This window comes from Haliotis asinina, chromosome 7 (assembly GCF_037392515.1).
Source record: "Haliotis asinina isolate JCU_RB_2024 chromosome 7, JCU_Hal_asi_v2, whole genome shotgun sequence".
NCBI classification, from domain to species: Eukaryota; Metazoa; Mollusca; class Gastropoda; order Lepetellida; family Haliotidae; genus Haliotis; species Haliotis asinina.
In genome coordinates, this window is record NC_090286.1 from 10,446,236 (window position 1) to 10,467,804 (window position 21,569).

At 40.2% G+C, this 21,569-nt stretch overlaps 1 protein-coding gene across 2 annotated transcripts in view; it reads right to left on the reverse strand.

The window, feature by feature from the left end:
* LOC137290327 (receptor-type tyrosine-protein phosphatase kappa-like) overlaps window positions 1-21,569 on the reverse strand; it is a 131,668-nt gene that overhangs the window by 71,680 nt on the left and 38,419 nt on the right. The window contains exon 1 of one of the 2 annotated variants that reach the window (XM_067821169.1): window positions 18,366-18,485. The exons of the other annotated variant lie outside the window; for it this stretch is intronic. Within the exon in view, the coding sequence (XP_067677270.1) occupies window positions 18,366-18,420 (55 nt within the window). The 5' untranslated portion in view covers window positions 18,421-18,485. Of the gene's footprint in view, window positions 1-18,365; window positions 18,486-21,569 lie in introns of those variants that run through there. 2 annotated transcript variants of the gene reach the window in all.

Below are 21,569 nucleotides of genomic sequence, written 5' to 3' on the forward strand. Positions count from 1 at the left end.
TGCACTCGATGAGCAATGACCCTGAACGCAAAAGTCTAATGTTTTTCACATCACCAGCTATGCCTTGTATGCCTTTTCGCACTGCAAAAGGATTTAACTTCAATCGTGTGTTATCTTTAGTCTCCATTACTAAATAACGTGGCCAGTAGTCAATTGATTTTGGCTGTCTGTGGTCATCATGATCAGGATCAGTGTCGAGAGGACGTTATGTTTTCTTTAGGGGAGTTTCGTAATCCATGTTTAGTGTTTTAAGATTCATCATCCGAGCTCCCCACCCACCACGGAGTGTCAGGAAGACGATGCTAAACACAAGTGGGTCTCCAACTTGCAGCACCAAGGATACCCGGATGATATACTCCAGCCGAAAAACCAAAAGAATAATTCTTCCACCAGATTGGCCCATGAGCCACCGCCTTCTGGGCATAAGACTCTAGGCAAAGTTCATGTATACAAAATTCAAGTTAAATAATATACTATAATCCAAAGGCGCCAAGACCGAAATACAGACAATTTCAAATCCCATTTTGTGCAATTACATAAAATCCATGCACAGGGCTTGGCATGACCAGCCGATTGGTCGAACCGGGCCCATTCGACCACCCGTCTAGGCGAAGTCAGGGCCAAAGTGGTGTATTGAGCAACAGGAACACGGCTGCAAGCTCCTGTTGCCCTCAACCACCAGGATCCCTTCCTCCGCCGACACAGGGCTGCAACCCACGGCAAACGGGACCAAATATCCCCCCGGGTCCACTACGGGGGTGTCGGCGAGCTCTTAGCATTACCCAGCACCCACCACGAGGAGGTGGCTCGCCACGGGTGCCGATTCTGGTAAATGCTTCAGGAGTTGATAATGTATGTTATCAGCTCCCGTAGCAGTGTTATGAGCTTGATCAAGAGCAGTATGGAGTTCATGAATAGAAAAAGTTTCATTATAATCTTCCCCATTATCTGAGTTGAAATTAATAGTTTTCTTTTCTTGGTGTTTTTGATACTGCTGGAATTTAGGTAAAAAGTTAGAAGAGGAAGAGTGTTTAGCAAGGGTTTCACCCAGTTTATTTGCGATATCAGATTTCTCAGTAAGTAACTGATCTCCATGTTTAAGATGATGGACAGTAGATTTAGTACCTTTACCTTTAATTTTCTGGACCATGTTCGATACCTTGGACATGGGTGTCCGTGAATTTATTTTGGATACATAATTTTGCCAAGATTGGCCTTTACTCTGTTTAAAAGTACGCCGTGCTTTAGCATTTAGAATTTTAAATTTATTTAAATTATGCACCATAGGATGGCGACGGAAATAATGTTCTGCTTTTTTCCTTGCCTTCCTAGCTTGTTTGCACTCATCGTTGAACCATGGTTTTCTTATGTGTGGAACTACAGAGGACTTTGGTATACACTCATCAGCTATGGAATTCAGTTCCTCAGAAAAACATTTAATAGCATCAGGAACGTCAATAAAACGTTCAGGTTTAAGTTTTTCAGCACACAGTGTTTCATATAAAGCCCAGTTAGCCTTTTTAAAATTTCGTCTTGATGATGGAGGAACATCAGATGGAGTTACAGCTTTTAATACAGTAGGAAAATGGTCACTTCCACAGAGGTCATCGTGGACCGACCATTCGAATTCATTTAGTAGTTCTGAATTTGTCAATGACAAGTCAAGAGCAGAACAGGTCCCTGTACCAGGGCGTAAATATGTGTTGGAACTATCATTATAAATACATAAATCATTGTCAGAACAAAAGTCCTCCAACAATTTACCTTTAGTGTTTGTATTTACACTACCCCAGAGTGGGTTGTGCCCATTTAAATCTCCCATTATAATACAGGGCTTCGGGAGTTGGTCATATAGAGCCTGAAGATCAGCTTTAGTAAACGTCAAAGACGGTGAAATATAAAGAGAGCATAGCGTAAACGCTACATGTAAAGTAATTCTCACAGCAACAGCATGCATATTAGTATTAAGTGAAACAGGGCTTTGAATAACATTTTGTCTGTTTAGAATGGATGACCCGCCAGTGGCTCTATCACCCGGAGTTGAAAAAGTATGATATGCATTAAAATGACGAAGGTCAAATCTATCTGTTTGTTTTAAATATGTCTCTTGGAGACATATCGCCGAAGGTGTAAAATCCTGGACTAATAGCTGTAAATCATGTAAATTAGTCCTCAATCCTCCGCAGTTCCACTGTACAATATTATTGGAATAAACTATCTTTTGGGGGGATTTATTGGGGATCTACCCCGCACTCTTATGGAGGGCGACAAGCTCTGTGCCCTAGAATGGACGTTTTCAGAAACGTCCATGTCTTCAAAAGACCCATATTTATTGAACAACTGAATTTTGTTCTGTGACCCTTTGGGAGCTCTGCCACTTTGTTGTTTTGAAGCATCAGCCTTTGGCTTCGGTTTACTTTTTACCGTTTGCTGACTATCAGCTGTCGACTGAGACTTTGAGTTTGACTGAGATGATGATCTGTTATCAGAAGAAGACTTTAAAGTACTGGGAAGTGATTCCTCAGTCTGTGATGACATAGTAGGGGATAAAAGCTGTGGAGAATCGCAATTTACCCAAGTCAAGGTAGTTTGGCAGCCTGTAGATGATTTTGTTATTATAGATCTGGACGCAGATGGTGGTTTTGCGAATGTAGCATAGCTTCCTGTAAGGTCAGATCTCTTCACCAGTTTTTTTGCTTCAGAAAAAGAGATGTTTTGGGTATACTTTATTCTGTTTATTTCAATTTGCTCTCTCCAGATTGGACACTGTTTCGAAGAAGAAGAATGGTCGCCTGAGCAGTTTGTGCATTTTTTAAAGTCACTGTCACAATCTTCTGTTGTGTGTGTCTTCTCACCACAGTGAGCACACACAACAGACAATGTGCAGGTAGATACACCATTTCCATATTTCTGGCATTTAAAACACCTGAGCGGGTTGGGGATGTACGTATCAACCTGAATATTACAGTAGCCTGCCTTCACTGATCTGGGTGCATTTGGAGAGGGAAAAGTAAACAAATATGTATTGGTTTTGATGGTTTCGTTGTTTCTCCGGGTTGAAAAGCGCTTGACGTAGAGTACACCTTGATCCTTCATTTCAGATCCTATATCAAGGTCCGACATATCATCAAACAATCGATCCCGATCTCTCACGATACCTTTACTTGTGTTCAAGGTTTTATGTGGAGAGACCGTGACCGGAATGCCCACAAAAGATTTAATATTTATCAAGTTGGTTGATTGCTGTCTTTTTCCGCATTTAATTAACAGCGCACCCGAACGTAAGCGTCTAATGTTCTTAACGTCCCCAGTAATACCTTGAATACCCTTCGATACTGCGAAAGGGTTCAGCTTTAATGGTGTCTTGTCGGGAGTCTCAATAACAAGAAAACGTGGCCAATACTCAATCGATAGAGACGGTCTGTGGTCGGTATCAACAGGATCAATTTCAAGTGGACGTTTTGTTTTTTTGGGGGGTATGTCATAAGCCAAGGTTGGTGTCATATGGTTCATCATCCGAGCTCCCCACCCACCACGGAGTATCACAAGGACAATGCTAAAGCAAGCGGGCCTCCAGCTTGCAGCACCACGGATACTCGGATGATATACTCCAGTAGAAGAATTATAAATAATTAGTCTACCAGATTGGCCCATGAGCCATCGCCTTCTGGCACTAGACTCTAGGCAAAGTTCATATAATCATAATTTGGATAATTCACAATCGAAAAAGTTACAGATCACAAGTAGTGCCAAGACTAAAATTCACAACAATTCAAAATCAAATTTGTGCACTGACATATACATAGTCCATGCACAGGGCTTGGCATGACCAGCCGATTGGTTGAATCGGGCCAATTCAACCACCCGTCTAGGTGAAGTAAGGGCCAAAGTGGTGTGTTGGGCAAATGGAAAGCAGTTAAAAACCCAACTGCCCTCAACCACCAGGATCCCGTCCTCCACCGACACGGGAGAAGAGCACTTAGCGTTATCCAGCACCCACCACGAGGAGGTGGCTCTTAATGGGTGCCACATGTCATACTTAATAAAATCGTAATGGCGTTATAATTTTTACACGTGGGTTAGACATTGATAAAATGAATAATTATTTCCTTCAGTTGGAGTGATACCACATAATTACAGCCTTCGCATCTAGAACTTATAGTACATGTGCACATTTGTTTAGTATTCATGAGAGTAGGTAGACGCGTATGTCGTTCTATCCCAAGCATTTAAATATGTAGCATGTGGTTGGTCACAAACAACGCTCACTTTATTTATTTACAGTGATGAAATACGCACAGACAAGGCGTCAAGACTCGGGGGAGACAAAAACAGTATTTCGTCAAAAGCATAGCTCCCTTGAACCATTTCACTACACTGCACGGCACCCGTGGCGAGCCACCTCCTCGTGGTAGGTGCGGGGTAAAGCTAAGGGCTCGCCAACCCCTCGTTGTGTACACGGGGGCATATTTGGTCCACCAACCTAATAGCCGTGGGTTGCGGCCCTGTGTTGCCAGAGGAAGGGATCCTGGTGGTTGAGGACATGGGAGCAAGACCAGTGTTCCTATTGCTCAACACACCACTTCGACCCTGACTTCACCTTGACGGGTGGTCAAATGGACCCGGTTCGACCAATCGTCTGGTCACGCCAAGACCTGAGAATTAATATATGTAACATTACACAAAATTTTGAAAAATATAATATGTGCATTATAAGGTCTTGGCCGATTTTTGGACGTTCTGAATTTCAATTACACAATTTCATGTTTTTGCCTAGAGTCGTATGCCCAGAATGCGGTGGCTCATGGGCCAATCTGGTGAAATAATTGAATTTTCAATTTTCCTGCTGGTATATATCATCCGAGTATCCTTGATGCTGCAAGTCGGAGACCTACTTGTTATTAGCATTGTCCTTGTGATACCCCGTGGTGCGTGGAAAGCTCGAATGAGGAAAACCTAAACATTAAACATGGCTTATGAAACCCGGACTAAGAAGGACAAACGTCCTCTTGAAACTGATTCTATTGATGATGACCTCCGACCGTCCAAATTAATTGAATTTTGGCCACGTCCATTAGTGATTGAAACTATTGACAAGACACCTTTAAAGCTGAACCCTTTCGCAATATCTAAGGGTAGTCAAGTATTGCTGGAGAAGTCAAGAACATAGGAAAGTTACGTTCAGGTGCGCTGCTGGTTGAATGTGCTGAAACATCCAGCCAAACATATGAGTACCGAATCGTTCGTCGGCGTTCCCACTGTGGCTTGTGCCACTGTCGTTGGGTCCAGAACAATATCTTCTAGATTACCGGATAACAGCTCTATTTTTAATGCAAAAGCAAAATTAACGGCTCTTAAATATATTCAAAGACACCCTAAACATAAGCAATATATAATCCATTCAGACTCTTTCTTGTCTTCATGCTGTTAAAGTAGTTCTTGCAAACATCCACTTTTAGTTTAAATTATTGAACTGTATAATGATCTTGCAACTGGCCAGTGCGACATCGCCTTTTGTTCATTACCCAGTCACGTGGGCATTTCTGGGAACACAATGGCCGATCTTGCTGCCAAGGCAGCTCTCAACAAATTTGTGACACCAATCTTCTCCCATATTCAGATTATGAACCTACAACTAGATCTTATATCCGTGATCTGATGCAGAAGAAGTGGGGCACCCACGTGGGTATAAATAAATTACATGCGATAAAGGTTTATATCGGTTATACTTACTTGGATTGTCAGTCCAGATTTGAAGAAGTCATTATACGACGATGTCACATTGGCCAAACAAGATACACTCATGAATATTTATTGAAAACTGAAGATACTCCGTTTTGTATCCCCTGTGATGGCAAACTCACTGTCAAGCACGTCCTGCTTGACTGTGTTAAATATTCTACCACAAGGGATAAGTATTTTAACTCACTAACTTTGAAGGATCTTTTTAACGATATCAGCCATCATTTAATTATTTCATTTAAAAAACAAAAGATTTGCTCACAGATTTGTAAACAGATAAGTATTTTATTATCGGAAGTTTGAATTAGTAACTCAAATTGTTTGTGGCTGTATCCTTGAGGAGGGGTTAAAGTATTGTAAAATTATTGTACTCCTGAGAGGGTCAAAAGACATTGACAGTAAATTTAAATTTTCCACTGCTCTTAATCGTAGCATACGTGTATTTTTAATTATTGGCTAGATGTGCCTAAATTGCTAACAGCTGAGGAGATGATGTAAATCACCATTCATAGTCCTATGCCAAAAGGCTGTGCCTCAATGGCCAATCTGCTGGAATTATTTATCTTTTAATTCTTCTGCTGGAGTATATCATCCGGGTATCCTTGGTGCTGCAAGCTGGAGGCCCGCTTGCTTTAGCATTGTCCTTGTGATACTCCGTGGTGGGTGGGGAGCTCGGATGATGAACCATATGACACCAACCATGGCTTACGAAATACCACTGAAAATAACAAAACGTCCACTTGATATTGACCTTGTTGATACTGACCACAGACCGTCTGCATCGATTGAGTATTGGCCGCGTTTCGTTGTGATTGAGACTCCTGACACCGTTAAAACTGAACCCCTTTCCTGAGTCCAAGGGTATTGAAGGTACTACTGGGGAGGTGAAAAACATTAGAAGCTTCGGGTGCCCTGCTAGTTGAATGCGGGAAAAAGCAGCAAGCAACGAACCTGATGAAATCTTTCGTGGACATTCCGGTCACGGTCTCTGCTCACAAGACCTTGAACACGAGTAAAGGTATTGTGAGATCGATTGTTTGATGGTATGTCGGACCTTGTTATAGTGTCAGAAATGAAGGATCAAGATGACCTTTATGTCAAACGCTTTTCAAATCGGAAAAACAATGAAATCATCAAAACGAACATATATCTGTTTACGTTTTCATGTACAAATGCTCCCAAATCAGTGAAGGCACGCCCCTGTAACAGTCCAGTTGAGACCTACATCCCCAACCCGGTAAGGTGTTTTAAATGCCAGAAATATGGTCACGGAGTAAATACTTGTACATTGTCTGTTGTGTGTGCTCACTGTGGTGAGAAGACACATACAACAGAAGATTGTGACAATGATTATAACAATATGCACCAATTGCTTAGGAGACCATTCTTCATTTTCTAAACAGTGTCCTATTTGGAGTGAGCAAATGGAGATCAATAAAATATAATTTACTCATAATATCTTATTCCGAGGCCAAATCCTGGTAAAGCGATCTGATCTTCCAGAAAGTTATGTTACAGTAGCGAAAACATCATCGGGGTCTAGCTCTAAAACAACATCAACCACAGGTTGTCAAACTATCTTGACTTGGGTTAATTGCGATTCTCCACAGCTTTTGTACCCTGTAAGGGTGTCTTTGAATATATTTAAGTGCTGCTAATATGGCGTTAGCGTCTGCTGTTAAAATAGAACTGTTATCTGGTAAGCTAGAAGATATTGTTCTGGATCCAATAACAGTGGCACAAGCCACTGCGCCACCGTCCTTGGAATCATCTGTAAGTAAGGATTTATAATTGCTATATTTATGTTTTAATTGAATCTATTCTTGGTTAGACTGTAATTCATTAGTTTGGGATTTTTTAAATGTAGTTAATGTAAGGTCAACTTGTGGCCTAACCAATTTCCAAGGAGGAGAAGAAAGAAGACGGGAGGGAGCTATGTTTTCCAGCTCAGTGCCGGCAGCAGAAAGAAAGGGTTTAATTCTGTGCTCTAGAGGTGGAACAAGAGAAGACTTCTTGTCGTTCAAATCCTGATAGAGGGGATTGAACACACAGCTATATGCAGGGTCAGATTCATTAGAGGGTAATTTAGTAATGTATACTAAGGATAATTTAATACGACGTTGTGTAAGAGATGGTTCATCGGCTTCAACGTAGAGACTGTCAATAGCTGAAGTTCTAAAGAAACCAAGACAAAGTCTTAAATCTTGGTGATGGACAGAATCTAATAGCTTTAGGTTGCTTTTGCAGGCTCCACCATATACGATGGAGCCATAATCAAGTTTAGAACGGACGAGTGATTGATATAAGTGAAGGAGGGTAGTCTGACCCCCTCCCCACTTTGAATTAGTAACAACCTTTAATAAATCGAGTACCCTCAAGCATTTCGTTTTTAGGGATTTAATATGGGGCAGAAAGGTCAAGTGTGAATAAAAAATGAGTGTCAAGGAGGCTAAGTTCTTGGGACTCATTTTTCATTAACTTTGATAGGGATGTCACTTAGAAATAGTTCTGGCTCTTTATGAGGTTTATATTTGCGACAGAAGTGTATACAATTGGTTTTTGATTTAGAAAATTTGAGACGTTTTCAAGACACCATTTATCTATTTTCTTTAAACACAACTGTAGTTGCCGTTCAATAGTATGCATATTTTTACCACAACAAGAAAAATCATCCGCAAATAAAGAACCCTCTCGAACATTGTTTAAAACTTTTGATAAACTGTTGAACTGGATGCTAAAAGTGTGACGGGCAAAATACTGCTTTGTGGAACACCCTGATCCTGATTGTAATGATCAGACAGGGTAGAACTCACGGGGACTTGAAATTGCCTGTTATTTGAAAATTTGGCTATGATTTGAGGCAAACGACTTTGCAAGCCGAAATCATGTAAATCTCTTAAAATACAATATTTTCAGGTTGTGTCGTATGCTTTCTCAAGATCAAGAAAGATAGACACAGCATGTTGTTTATTAATCAGCTGATCTTTCACAAAAGATTCCAAACGTACTACGTGGTCGACAGTACTTCTGTTTTTTCCGGAAACCACATTGTATATCTGCGATAATTTTATTAGTTTCCAAGTACCAAACAAGTCGATTATTTATCATGCGTTCCATGGTCTTACAAACACAGTTAATTAGTGGAATACGTCGATAATTGGACGGGTCCGTATGATCACGTCCAGGTTTAGGTATTGGTACTACTATGGCGTCACGCCATGAGGGGGGAAAGTTACCCGATGCACAAATATCATCAAAATATTTAGAAGAGTTTCTAAACAGGATTCTGGTAAGTGCTTCAGGAGTTGATAATGTATGTTACCAGCTCCTGTAGCAGTATCATGAGCTTGGTCAAGAGCAGTATGGAGGTCATGAAGAGAAAAAGTTTCATTATAATCTGGAATTTAGGTAAATAATTAGAGGAGGAAGAGTGTTTAGCGAGGGTTTCATCCATTTTATTTGCAATATCTGATTTATGAGTAAGTAAGTGAGTGTGTGAGTTAGAATTTAACGTCACGTCGGCAATATCTCAGCCATATCGTGACGAGAACACTTGAATGAACACTTAAATGAAATATATGCATATTGTGAAAATCTGTCAACGAAGGACAGTAAAACAACTAGCATATCACAATTTTAATTAAAACTAGTATGGAAAGTTAAAACTAATAGCACTATTTAGACACTACAATATAAAAACAGACTATAGATCGCCAACAACTGAAGGTAGATCACCACACTAGGGACCATGGGGACTTACAGTACCTTTGCTACCTACATGGACCCTAGTTGGATTTACATCACCCCCTCAGCTGCTGGCGATTGTACGAAAGGTTAGCCAAAATTAAAACAACAAGAATACTACAATTAAAAACCTGGTAGATTTAAATTTACTGTGAATGTTTTTGGACTTACGTACCCTCTCAGGAGGACAATAATTTTACAATACTTCAACCTCCCTTGAGGGTACAGCCACTAACAATTCAAGTTACTAATATAAACTACCAATCATTAAAATACATCTATTTACAGCACATACTAATCATAATTCAACCAAGAAATCAATTTCTTTTAAAAAACCAATGATTAAATGAGAATTAACAGTGTTAAAAAGATCCTTGACAGTTTTGACATTGAAATATGTATCCCTTGTGATGGAGAATTCAATACAGTCAAGCAGGATATGCATGACCGTGATTCTCACATCACAAGGGATACAAAACGGAGGATCCTCACTTTTTAACAAGTATACATGAGTAAATCGTGTATGGTCAATACGACATCGTCTTAAAATAACCTCTTCAAATCTGGATTGACAACCCAAGTACGTGTAACCAATATATGGTTTGATTTCATGCAATTTATTTATACCTACTTGGGTGTCCCACTTCTTTTGCATCAGATCACGAATGTAAGTTCTAATGCTAGCTTCATAGTCACTGTATGGAATAAGAAGTGGTGTCACAGATTTGTTGAGTGCAGCCTTAGCAGCAAGATCGGCCATTGCATTCCCAGAAATACCTACATGGCTGGGTAACCAACAAAAGACGATGTCGCACTGGCCAGTTGCAAGATCATTATACAATTCAATTATGTCAATTAAAAGTCGATGTTTACAAAACAAATTTTTAATAGCCTGAAGGCAAGAAAGAGAGTCAGAAAAACATATATACTGTACATGATTAGGATATATTTGAATATATTGAAAAGCCGTTAATATTGCGTTTGCTTCTGCAGTGAAAATGGAGCTGTTATCAGGTAATCGAGAAGACATTGTTCTGGATCCAATGACAGTGGCACAAGCAACTGTGCCACCATCCTTGGACCCATCTGTAAATAAGGATTTGTATGTACTATCATTATTTTTAATTGCATAAACTCTTGTTTATATTGTAATTCGTTTGTGTCTGATTGTTTTAACTTTGTTAATGTGAGGTCAAGTTGTGGCCTCACTAACTGCCAAGGAGGAGAAGAAAGAAGACGAGAAGGCGCTATACTTTTCAGCTCAATGCCGGCAGCAGAAATAAATGGTTTAAAAATGTGCCCAAGAGGCGGAACAAGAGAAGGCTTTTTGTTGTATAAATGCTCATAAAGAGGATCGAAAACACAGTTAAAAGCAGGGTTGGATTCGTTAGAGTATAGTTTTGTAATATATTGTAAAGCTAATTTGATACGGCGCTGTGTAAGAGATGGTTCATCGGCTTCGCCATAGAGTCTCAGACCTTGGTGGTGGATAGAATCAAGGAGTTTTAGATTGCTTTTACAGGCTCCACCATAAATGATGGAGCCATAATCAAGCTTAGAACGGACAAGTGAACAGTATAGGTGCAGGAGAGTAGCTTGATCCCCTCCCCATTTTGAGTTTGACACAACTTTCAATAGATCAAGTGCCTTCTGGCATTTAGTTTTCAGGGATTTGATATGCGGAAGAAAAGTTAAATGAGAGTCGAAAATCAAACCTTTAGAACTTGGCCTCCTTAACGACTTTGATAGGAGTGCCATTTAAAAATAATTCTGGGTCCTTATGTGGTTTATACTTACGACAGAAATGGATGCAACTAGTTTTTGTCTTAGAAAATTTAAAACAATTCTCAAGACACCATTTATTTATTTTGTTTAAACATAATTGCAGTTGCCGTTCAATAGTATGCATATTCTTACCACAACAAGAAATATTAAAATCATCCACGAAAAGTGATCTATTGAATCGTTTAAAACCTTGGATAAACTGTTGATCTTGATACTAAATAAGGTCACAGACAAAATGCTGCCTTGCGGAACACCCTGATCCTGATTGTAATGATCAGACAGGGTAGAACCTACTCGGACTTGAAATTGCCTGCCTTGTAAAAACTGCGATATAAAAAGAGGTATACGACCCCTTAAACCGAAACCATGTAAATCGTTTAAAATGAAATGCTTCCAGGTGGTATCGTATGCTTTCTCGAGATCAAAAAAGATCGATACAGCATGTTGCTTATTGATGAATGCATTTGTTACAAAGGATTCTACACGTACCAAATGATCAATGGTACTACGATTCTTCCTGAAACCACACTGAATATTTGTGATAAGGTTGTTAGTTTCAAGAAACCATGTTAATCGATTGTTTACCATACGCTCCATGGTTTTACAGACTCAAGTCGTGAAAGAAATTGGTCTGTAATTCGACGGATCAGTATGATCCCGGCCAGGTTTTGGAATAGGAAGTACAATAGCATTACGCCAAGAAGACGGGAAATTTCCCGAAGTCCATATTGAATCAAAAATATTTAGCATTGTTTCCAAACATGATTTGGGCAAATGTTTCAGGAGCTGATAGTGAATATCGTCAGCTCCTGACGCTGTATCATGAGCTTGCTCAAGGGCAGTGTGTAGCTCATGTAATGAAAATAATTCATTATTGTCTTCGCCATTGTCTGAGGTAAAATTTGTTCTCTTCTGTTTTATATAAGGACCAGTCAGCCTTCTTGAAGTTCTATCTGGATAAGGGTGGATCATCCCCAGGGATAATGCCTTTAAGAATAGTTGGGAAGTGATCACTCCCACATAGGTCATCATGCACCTCTCATTCGAATTCATTACATAAATTTGAGTCGGCAAATGATATATCCAGGGAAGAATACGTTCCCGTAGCTTTATGTAGGTAAGTAGCTGAATCGTCATTGAAAATGCATAAATTATTATCGGAAATGAATTCCTCGAGGATTTTACCTTTAGTATTTGTGGTGACACTACCCCAAAGTGGGTTGTGCCCGTTAAGATCGCCCATGATAAGACATGGTTTCGGAAGCTAATCATATAAATTTTGAAGATCTGAATGTTGAATATTTGACGAGGGAGGTATATACAAGCTGCACAATGTCAGTGCCATGTGCAGAGTAAGACGAACAGCAACAGTTTGTAAATGTGTATTCAGAGCGACAGGGCTATGGATGACGCTCTGATGAACCAAAATAGAAGTGCCTCCAGTAGCTTTATCTCCTGCAGGAGAAAAAGAGTGATAATCACTGTACTGTCTCAGATTAAAGTTATCTGTATTTTTAAGATATGTCTCTTGAAGACATAATGCTGACGACTTAAGATCTTGTATGAGTAACTGGATTTAATTTAAGTTATTCTTCAATCCTCTGCAATTCCACTGAATCAAAGGCTGAGAAGTATTCATCTCTTGGGCGGGTTAACAGGAGATCTTGTTCGCCCATTACGTTTCGGCGATAAACTTGTTGTTCTCTGAGGGATGCTCTCTGAGACATCCATCACTTCAAGTGATCCAAACTTATTATAAAGTTATATGGGATCATCAGAACCTTTTGATACTCTACCCGTTTCATTGTTACGAGAAGAGTCAGTTTTCTATCTAGATAACGAATTTTTCCCCTTCCTAGACTGTGAACTGGCTGAATCATTCTGTGCTCCTGTCGTCTGAACTTAAGTTACAGTAACAGATGATGATGTAACAGGATCTTGTTTAGCTGAAGAAGGCTCAACAGGCGTTTGTGTACTGGAATCTGACGTGCAGGTGGGCTCGGGATTGATAGAATGTGTCCATGTCAGATCTGTTTGACAGCCAATTGAAGATGTTACTACAGCTACTTTTCTAGTTACAGAAGCATATGAACCATTTGGATCACTGGATGGTACTGGAAACTGGAGTTTCCTAGCCTCATTATAACTAATGTTCTGAGCAACTTTGATTTTACTTATCTGCATCTCTCTCTTACATATAGGACAATCTTTAGATGAAGATGAATGTTGACCAGAACAGTTAACGCATTTCTTAATGTTGCTGTCGCAGTCTTCCGTAACATGAGTTTTCTCTGCACAGTGAGCAGAAGTAACATGGTTGCATGAATTTACCCCATGCCCAAACTTTTGGTATTTAAAACACCTTAGTGGGTTGGGGATATATTGCGCAACTGCAAGGCTGCAATAACCTGCTTTGATACTTCTTGGTGGAGACGGAGACACGAAAGAAAACAAGTAAGTGTTGGTTTGAATTACTTCCGAGTTTTTACGCCGAGTAAAGCGTTTCACATTTGTCACGCCTTGATCCTTTAATTCACAAACAATATCAAGCTCAGACATGTCATCTAGGAGGTGATCTCGGTCCTTTACAATGCCTTTGCTTGAATTAAGTGACCTGTGAACTGACACTGAAACAGGGAGTCCCGCCAATGTATCAAGAGAGAGTAAGTTGGTAGCTTGCTGTCGCTTAGCACATTCAACTAGAAGTGATCCAGATCTCAAACGCCTGATGTTCTTTACATCTCCTGCTATACCATATACAGCTTTTGAAATCGCAAATGGATTTAACTTTATAGGTTGTTTGTCCGGAGATTCTATGACAAGAAATCTCGGCCAGTATTCTATGACAAGAAATCTCGGCCAGTACTCAATTTGTTTAGGAGTTTGACAACCATCATTGTCATCATGATCATTATCAAGTTGACGCTTCTTTTTCAAGGGGGTTTCAAGAGCCATGTTGAAGTTGTAAAAATTCATCACCTCAGCTCCCCACCCACCATATCATAAAGACAATGCTATATACAAGTGGGTCTCCGACTTGCAGCACCAAGGATACTGAGGTGATATACTCCAGCAGAAGGATTAAACAAGTAATCAGTCTACCAGATTGGCCCATGAGCCATCGCCTTCTGGGCACAAGACTCTAGGCAAATGAAAGAAGACATATTTCAAAATTGCATGACATTTTACAACCAAAAACACGAGCCGAGACCTAAGTCAAAATATAATTCATAACATAAATTGTACAGATACAAGTAATGCCACAGGGCTTGGCATGACCAGCCGATTGGTAGAATCGGGCCCATTCTACCACCCGTCTAGGTGAAGTGAAGGGCGAAGTGGTGTGTTGGACAAAGGAACGCTATTAATGGAACCAATGTCCTCAACCATCAGTCTACCGTCCTCCACCGACACGGGACGCAACCCACGGCAAACAGGTTGCCCAATTCGATCGCTGCATGCGACCAGCAATGGGGTGCTATGGACCAAATTGACCCGGGTCCACAACGGGGGTGTCGGCAACCTTGTAGCATTACCTAGCACCCCCCACGAGGAGGTGGCTCGCCACGGGTGCCTTTAGCATTTACAATTTTAAATGTATTTCATTTATGCACCATAGGATGGCGACGGAAATAATGTTCTGCTTTTTTCCGTGCCTTCCTAGCTTTGTGTGCAGTCATCGTTGAACCATGGTTTTCGAATATGTGGAACTGCAGAGGAATTTGGTATACACTCATCAGCTATGCTGTTCATCAGAAAAGCAGTCAATAGCATCAGGAACGTCAATAAAACGTTCAGGTTGAAGTGTTTCAGCACACAGTGTTTCATATAAAACCCAGTTAACCTTTTTAAAATTCCGCCTTGATGATGGAGGAACATCAGATGGAGTTACTGATTTTAGTATAGTAGGAAAATGTCACTTTCACAGAGGTCATCGTGGGCTGCCCATTCGAATTCATTTAGTAGTTCTGAATTTGTGAGTGACAAGTCAAGAGCAGAACAGGTCCCTGTACCAGGGTGTAAATATCTGTTGGAACCTTCATTATAAATACATACATCATTGTCAGAACAAAAGTCCTCCAACAATTTACCTTTAGTGTTTGTCTTTACACTACCCCAGAGTGGGTTGTGCCCATGTAAATCTCCCATTATAATACAGGGCTTCGGGAGCTGGTCATATAGAGCTTGAAGATCTGTTTTGGCAAACGTCGAAGACAGCGAAATATAAAGAGAGCATAACATAAACGCTACATGTAAAGTAATTCTCACTTCAACAGTCTGCATATTAATAATAAGTGAAACAGGGCCATGAGTTATGTTTTGTCTGACTAGAATGGATGATCCGCCAGTGGCCCTATAATCCGGAGGTGAAAAACAATGATAGGCATTAAAATGATGAATGTCAAATGTATCTGTCTGTTTTAAATATGTCTCTTGGAGACATATCGCTGAAGGTGTAAAATCAGCTGTAATTCTAATAGCTGTAATTCATGTAAATTAGTCCTCAGTCTTCTGCAGTTCCACTGTACAATATTATTGGAATAAACTATCTTTTGGGGGGATTTATTGGGGATCTACCACGCACACTTGTGGAGGGTGAAAAGCTATGTGCCCTAGAATGGACGATTTCAGAAACGTCCATATCTTCAAGAGACCCGTATTTGTTGAACAATTGAAGTTTGTTTTGTGACCCTTTAGGAGTCCTGTTGTGAAGCATCAGGCTTTGGCTTCGGTTTACTTTTCACCGTTTGTTGCCTAAAAGTTGTCGATTGAGACTTTGAGTGTGACCGAGATGCTGATTTGTGATCAGAAGAAGATTTTGGGGTAATCAGAAGTGATTCCTCAGTCTGTGATGATATGACATGGTACAAAAGCTGTGGAGAATCGCAATTAACCCAAGCCAAGGTAGTTTGGCAGCCTGTGTTGTTTTAAAGCTAAACCCCGATGATGTTTTTGCTACAGAAGCATAACTGTCGGGAAGATCAGATCTCTTTACCAGGTTTTTGGCCTCGGAAAAAGAGATATTATGAGTAAATGTTATTTTATTGATCTCGATTTGCTCATTCCAAATAGGACACTGTTTAGAAAATGAAGAATGGTCGCCTGAGCAATTGGTGCATATTTTTATAATCACTGTCACAATCTTCTGTTGTGTGTGTCTTCTCACCACAGTGAGCACACACAACAGACGATGTGCAGGTATTTACTCCGTGTTCATATTTCTGTCATTTAAAACACCTTAGCGGGTTGGGGATGTAGGTATCAACTGGAATGTTACAGGGGCCTGCCTTCACTGTTTTGGGAGCATTTGGACATGAAAACGTAAACAGATATATGTTCGTTTTGATGATTTCATTGTTTTTCCGAGTTGAAAAGCGTTTGACATAAGGCCACCTTGATCCTTCATTTCTGATACAATATCAAGGTCCGACATGTCATCAAACAATCGATCACGATCTCTCACGGATGCACACAAAGGCATCGTGACGATCTCTCACGGATGCACACAAAGGCACCGTGACCTGAATGCCCGGGAAAGATTTAATGTTATTCAGGCTGATTGCTTGTTGCTTTATTGCCGCATTCAACTAACAGCAATACCTCGAATACCCTTTGATGCAGCAAAGGGAGTCAGCTTTAACGATGTCTTGTCATGAGTCTCAATCACAACTATACGTGGCCAATATTTAATCGATGCAGACGGTCTGTGGTCAGTATCAACAGTGTCATTTTCAAGTGGACGTTTGTTTTGTTTTGTTTGTTTTTTTAGAGGTATTTAATAAGCCATGGTTAGTGTAATATGCTTCATCATCCAAGCTCCCCACCCACCACGGAGTATCACAAGGACAAGCAAGCGGGCCTCCAGCTTGCAGCACCAAGGATACCCGGATGATATACTCCAGCAGAAGAATTAAAAGATAAATAGTTCCATCAGATTAGCCCATGAGCCACCGCCTTCTGGCATAGGACTCCAGGCAAAGTTCAGAACAACATATTTCAAAATCAAAATGTTTTAGACAATAAAGCTAAGACCAAAATTACACCAATCCCAAGTGATATGTGTGCAATGATAAATATAATTATACTCCATGCACAGGGCTTGGTCGTGACCAGCCGATTGGTTGAACTGGGCCCATTCAACCACCAATCTAGGTGAAGTCAATGCCAAAGTGGTGTGTTGAGCAACAGGAACAATGGTCCTGCTCCCATGCCCTCAACCACCAGTATCCCGTCCTCCACCGACACAGGGCCGCAACCCACGGAAAACGGGCTGGTGTACCAAATATCCCCCCGGGTCCACAAAGGGGGTGAACGGCTCTTGGCGCTATCCAGCACCCACCACGAGGAGGTGGCCGTTCACGGGTGCCCCACAGACGGGACTGAGATTTTATACCGGTGTTGAGAACTTGCCGGATAGGACAGATGCGGGTTTTGACAGCTTCCAATGTATAACGTTTTCCAGATACTCTATACATTCACAAACATACATAATGAAAATAATGTAGCCTGCCACAGGCACTATTGTGATATAACCAAAACAACATTATACAAAACAAAATAATTATTTAGGAAGTATTCCATTATGCATCCACATAAGATAAAGGCTGGCGATGTTGTTAAACAGGAAGTAATAGTGGGTGGTCAAGAAAGTAACCCGACTTTTGACACCTGTATCCTGGACAGTCTGATCCATTCACTCAATGCCGTGAGTGGCGTTGCATGCATGCATGCATGCATACATACATACATACATACACACACACACACACACACACACACACATACATACATACATACATACATACATACATACATACATACATACATACATACATACATACATACATACAGTTCTTGCCAGTTATCAAAATGACAGCTATTGCTGAGATAATGGTACTGTTGTGCAATACACATGATTCAGTATGACACGATACAACGATGCTAGTAAGGTGCCAATATTCGTCAATGACTATGGTGTGTTTACCGTTCTGTGTAGGTAATCGTAAATAACGTCATGTCCCCACACATTTTAGAAATAGCAAGTTTATGTTACCCTGAGTTGGCGCTGAAACACAAACAAAGAAAATACGTACCTGTAGCGAGGGTAAAACTGGCAAGCAAAATCACAACACCGTCGCGCACAGCCATTGGGACACAGTGACGCACAGACCAGGAAGTTGATCTCGATTACGAACCTGTCGAACTTTGTACACATCCATGGAACAAAAGGGAATATCGGTCGAATGAGATTTCATATCAACACAACACAGACGTTCAGCATGGGTCCTGTGTTTGCCTACAGTAATGAATGTTACCACGAGTAGCAACCATTATCGTTAACAAACTCATTGATTCTATTATGTCAGGGTGAACCCGAGCATGCACATCAATGTTTCCATTTACGGTTAAGGCATCCCAGACACACGGGTTAGTCATACCTAACCGGGATAAATGTTGCAAGGAGCGCATGTCACGACCCAGATGGCTGCAGAGCGATAACAGTTTCTGCATTCGTAGTTAGAAGATGCTTGTGCACGGTGAGCCGTGAAGAACTGATCTTCAGTGACCTATACAAGTCATCAAGACACCAACATGATTGTACAGGTGGATTCTCATGAGGGCAATCACTGGACTGTCAGCAAACATATACATTCTGCTCGTTCTATTCACACGTGACTTTCGTTTGCTCGCACTTTGAAAGATCGAATCTTGGATGGTACCGAACTCAAAGGAAACTCTCATTGGTCAGTATGAATCAGTAACCTGAATGCGTTAAAACAGATGTGTTGAATTCTCGGTAGTCAAGAGATGGAATTATGCTTAAGTCGTCTTGATAAGTCGAACTGAACGGTTTACATGAATATACGAAACATGCATGAGATATCTTATTTGTATAAGAAGCACTATGTGGAGCGAATGCTTTCAGATAGGTGGGACAAGTGTTGAGATCGAGTCGGATTAGTCGAACGTTCTAGATTTAATTAGACAATCGTGCAACCTTCTATGATTTTGGAGCTGTCGGAGATGAAAAGGAGAACAGATACGTGTTGGTTGGAACAGTTTCATTGTTTTTATGGGTTGAGTGAGTGAGTGAGTTAATATTTAACGTCACATCGGCAATATCTCAGCCATATTGTGACGAGAACATTTAATACTGAAATGAAGTATATATATCTATTATAAAACCTGTCAACGAAGGACAGTAAAACAACTAGAATATCACAGATGAGAATATAAAACTAGTAACTATACCTAAAACAATTTATCTATAGAGGACAATACAAGATAAAAATGGGCTATAGATTGCCAACAACTGAAGGTAGATCACCATACTAGGGACCATGGGGACTTACAGTACCTTTGCTTCCTGCATGGACCCTAGCTGGATTTACATCATCCCCTCAGCCTTCAGCAATTTGGGAAATCTAGCCATGCAAATAAAACGACACTTATGCTACGATTAAAAACGTGAAAGTTTGAATTTACTTTGAATGTTTGTGGACTTACGTACCCTCTCAGGGGGACAATAGTTTTACAGTACTTCAACCCCCTTTGAGGATACAGCCACTAACAAGCACAGTTCTAAATTTAAACTTCCAATAATAAAATATTTATCTATTTACAATTCTGTCAATAAATCTAATTCTTTTAAAAATGCAATGATTAAATGAGAGCTTGTATTATTAAAAAGATCCTTCAGAGTTTGTGAATGAAAATCCCTTGTGATGGAACACTCAACACAGTCAAGCAGGATATGCTTGACTGAGATTCTTCCATCACAAGGGATACAAAACGGAGGATCCTCACCTTTAAGCAAATATTTATGTGTATATCTTGTGTGGCCAATACGACATCGTCGCATGATGACCTCCTCAAATCTGGACTGACAACCCAAGTAGGTGTAGCCAATATACGGTTTTATTTCATGTAATTTATTAATACCTACTTGTGTGTCCCACTTCTTCTGCATCAGATCACGGATATACGTTCTAATACAAGCTTTGTAATCTGAATATGGAAGAAGAAGTGGTGTCACAGATTTGTTGAGTGCTGCCTTGGCAGCAAGATCAGCCATCACATTCCCAGAAATGCCTACGTGACTGGGTAACCAACAAAAGACGATGTCGTATTGGCCAGTAGCAAGAGTTTTATACAATTCAATAATATCAATTAAAAGTGGATGTTTACATGATAAATTTTTAATCGATTGAAGACAAGAAAGAGAGTCTGAATAGATTATATATTGTTTATGTTTAGGGTGTCTTTGAATATATTTAAGGGCTGTTAATATGGCGTTAGCTTCAGCTGTGAAAATAGAACTATTATCTGGTAATCTAGAAGATATTGTTCTGGATCCAATGACAGTGGCACAAGCTACTGCGCCGCCATCCTTGGACCCATCTGTAAATAAGGATTTATAATTGCTATATTTCTGTTTTAATTGATTATATTCTTGCTTATATTGTAATTCATTCGTTTCTGATTTTTTAAATGTGGTCAATGTCAGGTCTACCTGGGGCCTAACCAACTGCCAAGGAGGAGAAGAAATAAGACGGGAGGCAGCTATGTTTTTCAACCGGCAGCAGAAAGAAAAGGTTTAATTCTGTGTCCTAAAGGCGGGACAAGAGAAGACGTTTTGTTGTATAAATCCTCATAAAGGGGATTGAACACACAGTTATATGCAGGGTTAGATTCATTAGAGTATAATTTAGTAATGTACTGTAAAGCTAACTTTATACGGCGCTCCTCAAGAGATGGTTCATCAGCCTCAACGTAGAGACTGTCAATAGGTGAAGTTCTAAAAGACAAAGTCTTAGACCTTGATGATGGACAGAATTAAGAAGTTTAAGATTGCTTTGCAGGCTCCACCATAGACGATTGAGCCATAATCGAGTTTGGAACGAACGAGTGATCGATAGAGATGGAGAAGGGTAGCTTGATCCCCTCCCCATTTTGAATTTGAAACCACTTTCAACAAGTCAAGTGCTTTCAGGCATTTAGTTTTAAGTGACTTAATATGTGGTAAAAACGTTAAATGTGAATCAAAAATAAGACCCAAGAACTTGGCTTCCTTCACAACTTTAATAGGCGTCGTAATATTTACGACAAAAATGTATGCAGTTAGTTTTTGATTTAGAAAATTTAAAGCCGTTTTCAAGACACCATTTATTTATCTTGTTTAAACACAACTGCAATTGCCGCTCAATGGTATGCATGTTTTTACCACGACAAGAAATATTAAAATCCTCCACAAATAACGATCCATCAATTGAATCATTTAAAACTTTAGATAAACT